General features: G+C 35.8%; 1 protein-coding gene across 1 annotated transcript; it reads right to left on the bottom strand.

Annotated features, from left to right (window-relative positions):
* Nucleotides 1-6641: 6641 nt before the first annotated feature.
* On the bottom strand, nucleotides 6642-8547 carry LOC121237230 (probable WRKY transcription factor 41). The gene is made up of 3 exons (XM_041133865.1): nucleotides 7940-8547; nucleotides 7703-7831; nucleotides 6642-7368 (listed from the first exon to the last, which is right to left on the bottom strand). The coding sequence occupies exons 1-3, from the start codon at nucleotides 8263-8265 to the stop codon at nucleotides 6744-6746; spliced, it is 1080 nt and encodes a 359-aa protein (XP_040989799.1). The 5' UTR covers nucleotides 8266-8547; the 3' UTR covers nucleotides 6642-6743.
* Between the last annotated feature and the right edge of the window lie 7099 nt (nucleotides 8548-15646).

The following is a 15646-nucleotide window of genomic DNA, read 5'->3' as shown; positions in this document are numbered from 1 at the left end:
GGACAGTTGAGAGCTGGGCGTTGGAGGTTGAGCAGCAAGCAGCCATTGTGGACTGCTTGCTTGGGCAGGGATTTCAACAGTACAGACTAAACATCAAACTCCCACACGCGATCAAACTCCATCATTTTCCTCTGTTATCGGTGATCAAGGCCAATCTTTACTCTACGGCAATCACAAATACAATTCCAACCAAACACCGACGGAGACCCAATCCCATCTATATATTCACCGTCCTCCCTTGTACAATTCACAACAATAAGATTCTTGAAATACCATACACTTTCTTCTTCAAATCGATACTCACAAAATTCCAACTAAGCCACTCCATCGTCGACCACCACAGGAAATGTCGGGTCACCTCTCGGAAGCCGTCGAAACTGCCGACAAGGCACCACCTATCCACAGATTGTGCTTCCGATCACTTTCTACCACAAGATCCACCGTCGTGAAATTAATCTCCTCTCTTGGTAAGACTCTTCCTTCCTACCGCTCTTTTCTTTTGCAACCGCTAAATATGAGACCTCTCTCTCCCTCTCTCACAGTTTCCTCTCACAACTTTCTCTTCTCTGTTTCTTCGTTCCTCCAAACTTTCACCGTTTCTTTGTAAAATAAAAAGGAGCCATGAGTTATAACTTAGAGTCGAGCTACTCTGCCGTCCAAAGCAGCCTGCTCTACTTGACCGATAGTTGCATTTTACAATTTTTATTTTTTTATTTTTCTATTAACATTTTTTAATATATTTAAATAGTTTTAAAAAAATAAGAAAAAGTACACTAATATACTAAAAATTACTTCTGTAACACCCCGAAATTTAATGTATTTTTACTAAAGGATTATTTTTATGTAATCAAAATTTATTCTCTTATTTTAAATTGGTTGGATTTTTAGTGAGTTTATTTCTATGATTTTAATTTGGTGAAAATTATTTTTATGTGCTTTCTTAATATTTATTTATTGTTATGCATTTAAATTTCTTTTAATATTTAAATTAATTACCGTGGGATGTAATTATTTCAATTTGACTTTACCATTACGTTTAAATTATTTTATTTAACTTGTGGTTTTAAAATCGTTTCCGTTGGATCATTTTTGTGACCCAAGTTATGAGGACTGGACCTCATTTCTTTTCCCTCCATTTTTCTTCCTCTCCTTTTCTTTTCTTTTCTTTTTTTTTTTTTTTCTTCTTCCTTATTTCTCCCCTCCCCCGTGCGCGCGATCTCTCTCTTTCTCTCTCCCCGCGTCCGTTTCTTCTCCACCAACCAGCGCCGCCGTGCATCGGCGGTGGTCGACACCGCCCAGCCCGCTAGCTTCCCCAGCCGCCGGCGACCTCACCCCACCAATATCACCTCCGTTCGTACCGCCGTTAGCCCCTACGAAGCCCACGAAGCCGCGGCACTCTTTCCGCCGTTGCCCCGCCGTCGCGCCACCTCCGGACACCATCTTCCTACCATTTCATCCCCGACCTCTTAGCAACCCATTGGACCCAACCCCAGCTCCGATCCGTCACCGGTGAAGCCCCACCAAGCCCATTTCCGATTTGTGCATTTTTGGCCTAAAACCACCCCTTGCGCCGCCACCCATGGCAAACCACCACCACCACTAGCTTCACCGACCTCCCTAGGCCCTACCCTATCAATTTTGGGTCTTCGTTTGTCCTCGTTGAAAAGTGGGTATCTGTGACCCACGGCCACAGTGTATTTTACACTGTGGTGTTGCTCAGACATCACCACTTGCAGCTTCGTGATCCTCCGGAAATTATTATATTGCATTGTAAGTATTTCTCCAAAGAACTTTCGTAATTTAAATGTATTTTTGCACTAACCCATTTCACTGTATTTTTTTGGCATGCCGGACTGAGTCCGAGGAGTTCGGGGGTCGGATGGATTTGTGATTGGAGTTGTTTGGTTGGATTTGATTGGATTGGTAATTGTTGGTTTGGATATTGTGTTGGTACATGTGCATTTTATTATTTCATGCATGATCATGTTTGTAAAAGAAAACTGGGTTTTCGTGTATTGCATTCATGTTCATGTGTTTATGAAAACTGGGTTTTCATGTGAGAATGGATTTTTGGTGCGTGTGTATCACGACCCCAAGCCGAGATGGGGCATTAACTCGGTGGAGCTCCTCTGGTTACTCGGGAGCGGAATATACTGAGTAACGTCCTCTGGATTGTCGCCGGGCGACAATAGGATCGGACGAGATGGTCTCGTGCCGACTCCGTGGTCCTTCTGCTGGCGGGGACTAGAGGATGTCTGGCCACGTACGCGCTGGGCACGGAACTGGGCATCGCTCGTTGCGTAGTGTGGGTGCTTGGCCATGTACGCGCTGGGCGCGGAACTGAGCACCGCTACGAAGCCAGGACGTGCGGATGGTCCATAGGGGAGGCCATGGTGCATATGGAAATAATGCATGGTGCATTTGGAATTAATGCACTATTTTCTGGGAAAATAGTGCGAGTTGGTTTTTGGGTAAATCATTTTCTGGGAAAATGTTTTACGGATATTTTGGGCCAAAATGAGATTTTGGCGTGTGTTGGAAAATTATCATTTTTGGGGAAAATGATGTTTTGTGAAAAAATACATATTTCATCATGTGCATGCATGTTAGTTGCATTTAATACATTTTATATTACGTTGTTATTTGAGGTCATACTTACCTGCGATACCATTTTGTGGTAACGCAGATTTTGATGCAGATGAGGAGGAGGAGGGCGAGCCTGAGGAGACGGCTCCGCCTGAGGAGTGATCTGGGATCACTCGTTTGTTTATTGCAAAACTATTGTAAAATTATTTTATGGATTACTGTATAACTGCTATTTAAATTTTTATTGATGTTTGATTGTAAATAAATTCTGGTACTTAGTTGACTATCCGCTGCGTTATTTTATTTGTACATTGTTGCATGTACACACACTGGCACTTCGTTGGGATGTGTGACCGTGTTGTCACCATCCTGGCGTCTCGATCCCTGTGTATTTATATAAGGGGGATTGGGGGCGCCACAACTTCCTTAATCATTAAGTAAAAAAAAAAAAACTAAATTTTCTTTTTTTCCCCAAATGGCCAAGTTGAGCGGTCACATTTATTGGACAAACTAGCTTTTTCCTATAACTTATAATCATGAGTAGTTTGTTTTGGTATTTACAGAACCTGCCATCTAAAAGTTGAATCACATCATTACTTTTTCAAAGAATATCGATATTACCTACTACTATCCATCTTTTATTTTTTTTAATAATTAAGGAAGTGAGTATTAATAAAATTATATATTTTTAATATTTTTAAGTGATTAAGAATGTTAAAAAAATACTTTAAAAAAAATGTACTTAAATAGTTGATTGATAATAATAAAATAGTAATTCTATCACTACCCATTTTCAAAATATAAAGTTGCACTTTAAGTCTTCAGCCACTGTCAGTTATACTCATAGCAACCTTTCACTATTTACAAAAGTGCTACTAAAAACTGGCCGTGTAACCCTCTTGGAGCCTTAAAACTTTCAGTTCTTCTATTTACAGTCGGTAGATATAACCGGCGTGCAGTCTTCCATGCCACATCAGATTTAAAATGAATTCTTCCTCTCTCATCAGCTCGGTCTCTCTCTTATAAGCTCGGTCTTTCTCTCTCATCAGCTCCATCAGCTAGGTCTCTTTCATCAAGTATCTTCACGTCAGCCACATTTGCACGCCGTTTATACCAGACGCTTGCAACAAGCGTTTTTCTAAAACTTTTTAATATTTTTCACCAAAAATGACCCTAATTCTTTTGGGATGGGCTGACTAGCATGGGTCTTGTTTTAATTTGGGTTACTTAAGTCAGCCACCTCTTATTTTAGTTGGGCTTAATTAATATTATTTGGATTTAATATTTATGATGTCCGCGAAAGATTTAACTCTTTTAGAATTTAAAATGTGAAGATTTAGATTATTAGGAAAAACATGTCACTTAGTATTTCAAACTAAATTTCTAAATATGTATTTAACTAAAAATTTACAAAAGTCGCATATTTTATAAGTATTCAGTTTCGATCCAAAAATATTGGATTTAGCGTTACGAGGTAAGTAACTTGATCATAAATTAGGATTAATATATGTTAGCTAGTTATATATACATATATATATTATTAAAGCCAGTTTCTTTCGAAACCAGTGTTTATGTACCACATATGTTATGATATTTGCAAACACAACATTCATCATGTTTTATTCCGTATATTATAGTTATGTATGTATTATACATTTCATACATCTTATGTTGTATAAGACATGTAAGCTATCTTAAATTCAAGTGCAATATATCAGATCGTATAACCAGATGACCATTCAGATGCATGGTACCAATGCGATTTCAGGGTGGGCATGCAAGTCATAGACTCAAGAGTGGTCTACCATAATACGCTAGAGTACTGCACAATCGACTTCCTTTGCTGCAACAGGGGAAGTTAGTGCACAACTTTGCATACAGGGTTAAGTGTGTTGGCCAACCAGATAAGTCAGATAAATCAATCATATGCATATTATAAGCATCAGCATGAATTATTATGATTTTAAGTTCTCAACATAAAATATTTTATAAAAAATCGTATGTTAAGTATGCTTACATTATGATGAGTTTTTTACTGAGTTATCGACTCATTTTAGTTTTTTATGTTTTTAAACCACCCCGGATGAACATGATAAGGAGTACGAGTAGACAGGCCAGGATTAAAAGTTGATTAATTCCAGACTCTATAAAATAAATTATTTTTATGACATAAATTTTATTCAGTTTATTTTATTTGTTATTTTTTTGAAGACATGTTTCAATTAAATAATTCTTTTTATGAAATAAATGTAAAATTTATTTTATTAAATATGAGATCTCTTGTCGAGATTTTTTTATAAAAACACGTGACATTTCCAGCCTACGAGAAGAGGGTGTTACATGCATAATGTTAATGCCAAAAAATTGCACAACAGGTCGGAATGAGAGAAAAAGTCATTTTCTACCCGCTGTGACAACTCGGGTCTCGATCGGTATGGTTTGGAGCCCTCGATAGTGGTCCGGTGAGGATGTACGACATTCGTATGTACATCCATGGTAGTGAATAGGAAAAGTAAATGCAAGAAAAATAAAGAGATTGAGACATATGAATTTACGTGGTTCGGCATAATGCATGCATTCACGGGTGTTTGGGAGGGAAATTCACTATAACATGAATATTTTACAGTCGCTCATAGTCTCCCATTTCTCATTGTACAATGGAAGAACGAGATCTATTTCCTGGTTGCTCGAGCTCTCGTCGCTCTGTTGAAGAAGTTGAAGAAGAAGCCGAAGTCCCCTTTCTCATCCTCCCTTTTTATCCTTGGCCTTGGGAGTGGTAAGGGATGACAACTTTATTCCACGCCTAGCTGGCGTGACTCACTTACTGTCTCCCATTTCCTTTTTTTTCCCTCTAACATTTTCTTTTTCCTTGTCATTTCTTTGTCATTTCTTTCTCTTTTTTCCTTTGTCTTCTAATAAGGGTCTTTTGATGGGCTGGACTTGGTTATTTGGGCCTAGGTTATTTTATCTTCATTCACATAAAATATTATATATCTTTGAAAAATGATAGTATGACTACTAAATATGTCCACCAAATGTGCTCACTCATCTATTTTTGTTTATTTATTTATTTTTATTTTTTCTTAATGGTTAAGGAAGTGACTATTAGTGAATTTATATATATATATATATATATTTTTTTTTTCTTAATACTTAAGGATGTCTAAAAAATGCCTAAAGAAAAATAAAAATAAAATAAAAATACTCATTTGTACTAGTGTGCATATTTTGTAGGCACCCTAGCATTATTTATGATCTTTATTTTCTTCTTATATGAGGCAAAAAAAAAAAAAATTCAACAATTTAGGTTAAATACATAAATTACATGTTTATTGAAATTATTTGGATTAATATCATATTTTTATTGAAGCCAGTCAATGAATTTATACTTTATACTCATTTATACATGATATTAAATGCTTAAATTGTATTTCATAAAATTTTTAATACTTTTTATTAACATTGAAATAACTAACCGATTGAAAATTTTTATGAAACACCCGATTCCCATTTTTCGATCCTGGAAATATAGAACCCTAAACTGTGCAACTCTGTTTTTGTGGTCGAAACAGCTGAGGTGCATTACAGTACTTCGTTGTCTAATGTGGATTGGTTACATGGCGGAGCTGAGTCGCTTCTTACTCTAACCAACTTATTTGTTGCGATGGGGTTGAGAGAAGTTCTCAGGAGAGCTCAAGGTGCAGAACAAAAAGCACATCTGATTCTGTTTGAGGGTTGAAAAAAATGAAAAGGCACTTCATCTAGGGATAGGAGGGAAGTTTCACCTTCATTTGGTTTCGTTATGGTTTTCAGAAAGTGCTGCTAATCTGCTCTGTTCTGGCATATTTCACTCCACTTATTGTCCTGTTTCTCATTCCAGATAAAGCTCTTAGCTGTTTAGCACATCAGGTGTTGGTTCGTTTATAGAGTTTCTCTTGAGGAAACAAGAGTTTCCAGCATAAGTTATTGTAACCGTCCATCTTCATAGTTTATTGGTGTATCTATGGAATTCTAATCTAGTGGCTAAACTTTAAGGAGGATTTTTATATTCTACAAAAAACACCCCTTCCTTTATAAATTATAATACAAAAGCTAGATTCAACAGGTGAATGCATCCCACATGCCCTTTTTATTCTTATTTTAGAGCTTAAGTGGAACTAAGTGAAAAACGCTGAAGAGAATGGGAAATGGCCAATTTCCGCCGGATCAAGTGAGAAATCCAAGTCTAGAATCGGAGAACTGGTGGCTGAAGTGTTGGCAGAGATGATCTCAGTGAGGTCAGATTCCGAACGATGCACGTTGTGAGCCCCTTTGAAGTTGCTGTTCTGGAATGGGGACACTGAGTGAAAGTTTGACTCAGGGGTAGCCGGGGATAAAAATGGTGGGGAAAAACTGCCCATGAAACTAGTGTTGTTGACAAGTGTCGAAAGTGAGAAGTTACTGTTTTCACTCTTCGTGCATCCAAAGGAAGTTGAAGGAAAAGAGAAGGGATAGGACATCTCTTTGTTTTCCAGTTCCTCAGTAACAATCCTCAAACTGCTTCCAATGTTTCCGAGGATATCAAGTGGTCGTTGATCTTGCTGATTGTCATTGTTGTTGAAGTTTTGTTTCTGTTCTTGCTTTTCTGGTGATGATGGTGCTGGTACCAAATTGGTAGCATGGGAACAGATGTGTCTTCCTCGGTATGTGATTTCAAATACGTTGGGATCTTCATCTGCTCTCTGCACTTGCTTTGTAGCCCAGCAGTTTTGAGTAAGGCGAAAGGTGCATCTGTAATAGCTTCTGCAAATGTGAAAGACAACGTTATCATTTTTGTTCATGGTAAAAGACAAAAGTGTCGAATATGCTCCTGGTTCATCTAAATTCTTTTTTTTTTTTTTTTTTTTTTTTTTTTTTTAAATTAAGTTCATCTAAATTCTTATGAAATCCTAAAGCATGCAAATTGAATTGTCACGGCGAGTCAATTCCAAGCACCTTTTCCACCAAAAGAAAAATAGAAAAGAAAAAATATGCCAGCAACTTTGTAAAACTGCTTGTAATTCTACTAGATATATGAGCAAGGGAAGGAAGGACCCCACATCGGTGATTTTGAAGCAGATAAGGAAAAGAATCTCACCTGGGATATTTGGCTCCAAGGATGTCTTTCTGACCATACTTTCTCCAGCTATAGCCATCGTCATGGGGTCCTTCCAACCCAGTCTCAGAGCTCACTCTCACCTGGTCCGTCCATCTGGGCATTATCTTTCTGCAACCCAATTCAAAAAACATGTCAGCAAGAAGCATTAGTAAACAGTCGGGTACAGTTTTTTTTTTAGAATCAAGAATTATGTCTGCAAGCTCTAAAATTCAGTACCTTTTCTTTGAGACATCATTAAGGTCCCGATGATCTTTGAGACCCTTATCGAATTCATTGCTCCCAAAACTTCCATTAACAGAAATCGGAGAACCAGGAACACCTGTTGTTACTCCTGCTGCAGTCTGGGTCTGTCCCATCGACCCACTCCATCTCAGAATCATAAGAGCCTTCTCATATGAAGCTAAAATTCTATGTAACAACGTCTCTGTGGTCTCTGATGAAGAATTTGCACTAAACTGTACTCTCAACTGTTTAGCCATCTCCATTCCCTGAATCAGTTCACTAACCAGTGTCTTCTGCTCCCAGCTCCAACTCTTCTCCATCTTCTACAATGCTATATATCAATAGGGACTGCAAGCAATAAATTAAGAGACTATACAGTACTTAATTCACTTCCTGAAACAACGGCTGGCACATCTCTAGACTAAATGAATACGATAAAAACATGAAAGTAGCCAGAATGAGATTAGGGTTTTTCGAGGATTTGGAAGAGATCAGGAGCTCGGTATCTCAGTAGCAAAAAGAGTAGGTAGGAGTGATGGTGTGTGGGGAGGAGAGGGAAGGTAGTTAAGTTTTGCACTTAAAAGGAGAAATGGACGCACTTGTACTTATAGGAAGCATGAATCTTGGGTTGATAAATTAAAGAATGAAAGGAAGGTGGAAATTGGAGGGTCAAGAGTCAAATGTTTTGACTGAGAAACCGAGTGAGGAAGTGAGAAGGTCAACATTTGACCAATTCAGCTCCAATTTTATTTATGTTATTAAAAATTAAAAGGGTCTCACTTTTAGGGTTTGAAGGGAGAGGGGGGAGGGCATTGTATTACATGATTGAAATGAAGAAAAGATGCAAATCAAGAGTTCGTTCTAAGCTTTGAGAGGGAGTGGACCAAAGAATTTTCAAATCTCATTTCCGCGTTGTTGCTTTATGTTTTCAGATATTCCTGCATGTAGGAGTAGAATGGACCCGTTCTGCAACACCGTCGTCGTCAACCCCACTCTTACGTCGAACTATTGTTTTGCTGCTTCTCTTAGACTAAATAATTATCTTTAGGAAATTGTATGTTTGCACGAATTACCCTTAATACGATACTGTATATCAACTCTTAGATTCATTGTTTTTTTTTTTTTTTTTTTAAATCCAATTCAAAAGTTGTACTAATACGTGGTCTGATTGGCATAATTTACAGCTTCTAAAATAGAGAGGTTTGGAGTTCGAAACCACCTTCCCCCAATTTAAAAAAAAAAAAAAAAGTCATACTAACATGTCAATGTAGTGAAATGAAAGTAAGATTCAGAATATAGCATTTTTCTATGTTTAGTTTATTTTTTTAAAAATAATATTCTAAAATTGTTTTCGGGGTTAGTTTGGTTACATAAAATCAAACTATCTTGTCTCATATCATATAATAAATAATTCAACTTTTTCAATTACCAAAACAAAAATTATATTAAAAAATTATATTATAATAAGATTTTATTCAATTTTTATCAAAACATTTCATCTTATCTGAACTGCGTAACCAAACGAATTTATTTCTAAACAAAGATATCTAATCAATTGTCTTGATTTCTCTAGAATCAAACACAAATGAAAAAAAAATATTGCTAAAAACAATTCTCATAAAAATTCTAAATCTATTTATCCACATTCATAAAACAAATTCCAACACAGAATAGGTCTTAAAATTTATTTTATACACAAATTCCTCAAACAGTTTTCACTTGAACTATTTATTTTTATTTATTAAGGAAAAAATAAACAACCTAGCTAAGCAGAGTGTTCAATTTTGTCGTCCACCCTTTTATGCCAGTTTCAAGTCAATTTGTCATGTAGTTCCAATTGTGAGGACCACAAATGGCTAATACAGCAGACGTTCTTCTTTTCTCGACCCCTTACCAGGTTCTCTGAACCTTTAAGACCATGAAATCAAACTGCTTCAGCTTGGTTTCAACTTCTCTATGCAGAACAGGAATTTAAGGTCAATTCCAATATAACAATTTTATTTACATGATTAAGCATTTAATTTTTACAATTTTTTTTTCCCGCTAACAATCTCCTCCCTGTTATTTGGAAAATCAATATAAAAGAATCATTTAATTTAGAATTGGTGTTTTACTTTTGGGAGAGAGTAATGTTAAAGTTTCATGCATTTTCTTTAAAAAGAATTGAAATCTACTATTAAAAATAATAATTTTTTCAAGTAAGTCTCAGATTTATTAATTTTTTCAAAAAGAATATGTGATACTTGTACATCATAAAATTACAAATGTCATTTGAAAATGCCCAGATTAAACAAACTGGAACTAAATGATATTAACCAGAAGTGTTGCAGTTGGAGGAGCTGTAATGCTATGATAAGTTCAAATTTCAATCCACATCAGCATGTATCATGAGAACATTGAGAAGTTCAATTTCTTTAGTGCAATGATTCCCTACTACACGCGGTTTTGTGGAAATAAATGGACTTAGGATAAGGCTGAAGACATGCTCTCTTCTGCCTAACCCATTGGACCCTTTTCCTATTGAATATCCTCTAAATACTTGAGAGATAATTTACAATGTGAATTCTGGTGATATTTTGGGATTAAGAACCCACATAATTTTATTAGTAATACTATTTCTAATACCATCAATGTAATATTACTCGTGTAACACTATTGAGGTGACAGACATATATCAAAGATATGGAAAATGTTAATTTTACTTAAAATAAAAACTTACTTTTTCGCTGATAGTGTCAGATATTAATATGTTGAAAATCAGTAAATTTGAAATTCAAAATTTGAACATCAAAAGAAAATTAATTAAATGAGTCTTGTAAGTAAAATTATAAGTATAAGTATATGTAACACTACTCTAAATATAATTATGATTTAATTTTTGAATATTGCATTTTTTATGACAAATGCATGTCTACTATATCAATGGTGTTGCGGGTGTGTTTACGTTGATAGTGGTATAAGGACCGTTGCTTTTGTTTTATATTGAAATTTTAAACGTGAATTTTGATAAAAGTCTTTATTATTATATTATTGTCTCTAGACAACATTAAATACATGCTAGATACTTTAAGACCTACATACTATACATGTTTATATATCTAAAAAAAAATTACTTAATAATCTAATAGGAAACTCTTACCTAAAAAAGTGGTTGGGTTTCAAACTTTCAAACGAGGAAGCCGAGTCATGTAATCCATTTAACGTTGTACAGTAGGATTTTACAGATTCTGATCTCAGATGTTTCTATAAGGGAGAATGAGGCCTAATCATGCCCAATTCGAATCCACGCAGCTGAGACTAATGGAGGACATTCACGCTGAAAGATTGGGCTTAACAGCCCAACGTGAATCAACGCAGCTCTGACTAATTGGAGGTAATTCAAGGTGAGAATTTGGGCTTAATCAAGCCCAAAAGGGTACTATAGTTATGGTCTACGTGTACTTTACTTTTCTTGCACACGTCTAAGTTGTGCACTTTGCTTTACGTTTGGCTACTCCCTACTATTTTATATTTTATTATTATTTTTTATTTAATTTTTATTATTATTCATTATTTTTTACTATTATTCAATATTCTATTATTATTTTTTTACTACTATTTACAAACATTTTCAAACACTATCAATATGCTAGAGGAGAGTAAATATACTTTATAACTTTATGTTATTAGAAATTTTGTGATTTATATCAATAGGTTATCAAAATAAATACATAACGTATTTCAACTATTAAAAATCGAGATTCATATAATTTTAGTAATTGAAATTAAAAAAAAATAACCTAACAATGTTAACTGTCAATCTGAGCAACAATGCGATGTATTGGTTGTTGATAATTTAAAAAGAGAAATGCTTAGATTACACCAAAAAAAAAAAAAAAGGGACATAAGAATAAAGTTACAAACTGATATGACTTAATATAGTATTTCATATAATAAAGTTTTTTTTTTTTTTTTTTTTTTTATAAAATAGATCTCTTATTACATGCATGATCAATTTGTAAGTTTGTTTTTTAGAAAATATATTTGTAGATATAGCACTTCTCATGATTTAAAAATATAAAATGTAGATTCTAATGTAAAATGTATTTATATACTATCATTTGAGAGCAAACAATATATTTATCCCAAATATTAATGAACTAGACAGAAATTTCAACTTGTTAAAAAAGAGATGATCAGGAATGTCAGCGGGGAATCGAATATATAATAATATTGTACCAGCAGTCCGAAGATATGCCATTGGGTCATGTAGAGATTGAAAGCAAGAGGATAAAAAGTAGGATGGGAGGAATGTCAGCGGGTTATCGTATATATGCATACGAAATTGCACATAACTTAGTCTGAGGAAGGATAAGGGTCGTCGAGATGCCTATCATCCTTAATTATAAGCTGGCTTTATTCTTTCATGTTTAGGAAAAAAAAGATTATTGATTGTCTCGTTGAGGTCCCAAGGGTCAACCAGCCTTTTGCTTATAGCTAGGGCAGTCAGTACGTACTCCACCCCCAAAGCTTTTCATGACTAGCTTTGGATTTCAAGACTCTTTTGGCTGGAATATGCACAAAGTACTACTGTAATATCACAATCTGATATTCCATTAAAACAGATCCAACAAGTGGCAAGATGATCATGGGTTTGCCCTTGGAATCACTATCATGGGGGAAAATCTCTTAGAAAGCAAGAGGATATGGCTTTGCCACTAATTTTCAAGTGCTAGATGTGGAGATCATCGAACAGACCCCACCAAGTAGTTAGGCGCGCTAGCTGATCAGTACTGAATTTCAACGTGTTTTGTTTTAGTTACAGAATCATTTTTGTGCCCTATAAATAGGAGTTACATAGGCCCATTCCTATTCAAACTACAAGCAATGCGCAGCAACATCAAGAAACATCATGAGGATGAATGTTTCAAGGCATTGGCTGTTCACTCTCTCTCAAGGGCTTCTTACCTGCGCCAGAATTTTATATAGTCTTACTGATCATTGTAAGGCAATTTGGGTTGGGGTTAGAACTTAGAAGCCCTTCGGGGGAGACTGAAAAGGCTGTGCCTTGCTTACGACCGACAAGTTTTGGGTGTCAAATATATGAAGGCGGAGGCATTTTGGTTGCTCACTCTCTCTCAAGAGCTTCTAGCATTGCCAGACACGTACGGCAAGCTCGAAGCCTTGGGGGAGAGTGCACAAACAATATTGTCAAGTTAATTTTACGTGAGTGGTAATTAACGACATCTATATATAAATATATATATATATATATATATATATATATACCTGTTGCCTTTTAATTTTCTGTTCTAATATGTTTCTCTTACATGAGTGAATGGATGAGAGACAAGTGGCAAAATCAAGACCCTTGAAGTTAATAAAGCTGAAGCTGTTCTCACGTGAGGTGCCCGTGCTTGAAGCTGCCGTATTATGGTTTTCATGCCACTGGATCATTACACGTGTCAACATCTGTTTTATCCTATATATTTGTAGCTTCCGTGTTGTAAACCCTAGTTTATTCTCATTTTTGGGTTTTCTGTTGTTTTGAGGCGGCTTCGATACAGAGAGTGAGAACAGAGAGGGGGGATCTAAGGTTTGTTAGGATTTTCACTTGGAGGGAAAAATCACTGCGATTTTTTGAAAGAGAGTGAGGGATTTGTATATACATGTGATTCTAAAGCTTCTCTGTGAAGGACATTGATCATCAATAAAGCTCTGAGGCCATTCCTGCCATGGACGTAGACCATTAGGGTCGAACCACGTAAATCAGTTGTGTTGATTCTTTGTTTTCTTTATTCTTTATTTCTTTGATTACTGTTTTCGTTATTGCTCGATTTCTTGATGTTTTTGATTCTGTAAAGGATTTGTTGTATCTTGTTTGGTTCTATCTGTGAATATTTGCTATCATATTTCCTTATTTGAGTTCTGCATACAAGAACTCTTTGAATAAATCTTCACAAGATCTTTACAAGTGGTATTTAAATCCTAGGTCGATTGGGACGATGAGGTTTGATATTGAAAAATTCACGGGTGAAAATGACTTTGGGCTATGGAGGATTAAGATGAGGGCATTGCTAGTCCAACATGGACTGCAAGATGCTCTCCTTGGTGAAAAAAAAAAGGGATCTTCCTCGAAAGAGGAAGACAAGGAGACTGTCTAGAAGGACATTCTTCAAAAAGCTCACAGTGCCTTAATTCTCTCTCTTGGAGATAAAGTCTTGAGAGAGGTGGCCAGTGAGGACACTGTTGCGAGTATATGACTGAAGCTAGATAATCTTTACATGACTAAATCTTTAGCCAATAGACTTCATAAAAAAACCAAACTGTAGACTTTTAAAATGATTCCTGGAACCCCAATAGGACAACACCTTGATGAGTTTAACAAAATCATTTTAGATTTAGTAAACACAGACATTAAGGTGAAGGATGAGGATCAAGCTATCCTCTTGATGAGTTCCTTGGACTCATCATACCAAAGCCTAAAAAAAAATATGATGTTTGGTAGAGACTTACTTACATTAGATGAAGTACAATATGTACTTCACACTAGGGAACTTCAAAACAGAGGTGAGTCTAAACAAAATCATGGGGAAGGCTAAACTGTTAAGGGCAGAACAAAAAAAAGAGAGAAGATGGGCAAAAATGATGTTAAGAAATTTAAGTCTAAGTCAAAGGAAAAACACTTTAAATGTTTTTATTGTCACAAGGAATGGCATTTTAAGAAAGATTGCCTTGAAAGAGAAAATAATTTTGAAAATAAGCCTAAAGAGGCAGGGGATGCCTCTGTGGTGTTAGAGGGATATGAGAGTGCTGAGATTCTCACTGTGAGTGAAGTAGACTCAAAAACAGAATGGATAATGGATTCTGGTTGTTCTTTTCATATGTGTCCAATCAGAGAATGGTTTGAAACATTCTTTGAGTTAAATAGGAGGCAAGTAATTCTAGGAAATAATAAGTCCTGCAAAATCATGGGTATAGGGTCAGTTAGACTGAAAATGCATGATGGTACTGAAAGAATTTTGAGGGAAGTTAGATTTATACCTGAGTTAAAGAGAAATTTAATTTCTCTTGGCATTCTTGATTTATCAGGATATACCTTCAAGTCTGAGGCAGGGGCTCTTAGGGTTACAAAAGGTTCTCTAGTTATTATGAAATGGGTAATTAAAAATGGTTTATACACACTCCTTGGAAAAACTGTGGTTGGGGAAGCATCCCCTACACAAAACACTGTAGAGAACCAATCCGTGCTATGGCATAAGAGACTTGGACATGTAAGTCAGATGGGACTTTTAGAGTTGCAAAAACAGGGGCTGCTGAGTGATCAGAACTTAAACAATTTACCCTTCTGTGAAGATTACATTTATGGGAAGGCCAAGAGGGTTAGCTTTAAGTTAGCCACTCATAACACCAAACAAACTTTAGACTATGTCCATTCTGATCTTTGGGGACCAGTAAGAGTAAGTTCTCATAATGGAGAGAGTTACTTCCTATCCATTATAGATGATTACTCTAAAAAGGTCTAGATTTATATCTTAAAAAATAAAAGTGACACTTTTAAAAAATTTAAGGAGTGGATGTCTTTAGTGGAGAACCAAGAAAACTTAAGGTTCTAAGAACTGACAATGGCTTAGAGTTATTGTCTAATGAGTTCAACATGTACTGTAGAAAAGAAGGAATCCTTAGGCATAAGACAGTGAGGGAAACCCCTCAATAGAATGG

Source organism: Juglans microcarpa x Juglans regia, chromosome 6S, assembly GCF_004785595.1.
Source record: "Juglans microcarpa x Juglans regia isolate MS1-56 chromosome 6S, Jm3101_v1.0, whole genome shotgun sequence".
In the NCBI taxonomy this organism is placed as follows: domain Eukaryota; kingdom Viridiplantae; phylum Streptophyta; class Magnoliopsida; order Fagales; family Juglandaceae; genus Juglans; species Juglans microcarpa x Juglans regia.
The sequence above is the reverse complement of the archived record's forward strand: the minus strand, read 5'-3'. Positions and strand labels throughout refer to the sequence as shown.

Bases quoted from the DNA above. Each gene is read 5' to 3' on its own strand.
- LOC121237230 (XM_041133865.1), bottom strand. From the start codon at position 8,265: ATGGAGAAGAGTTGGAGCTGGGAGCAGAAGACACTGGTTAGTGAACTG. The intron at 7,832-7,939 runs GTACTGAATTTT...ATTGGGTTGCAG, and splicing joins AATGATGTCTCAAAGAAAAG to AAAGATAATGCCCAGATGGA. The intron at 7,369-7,702 runs GTGAGATTCTTT...TCACATTTGCAG, and splicing joins CTTGGAGCCAAATATCCCAG to AAGCTATTACAGATGCACCT.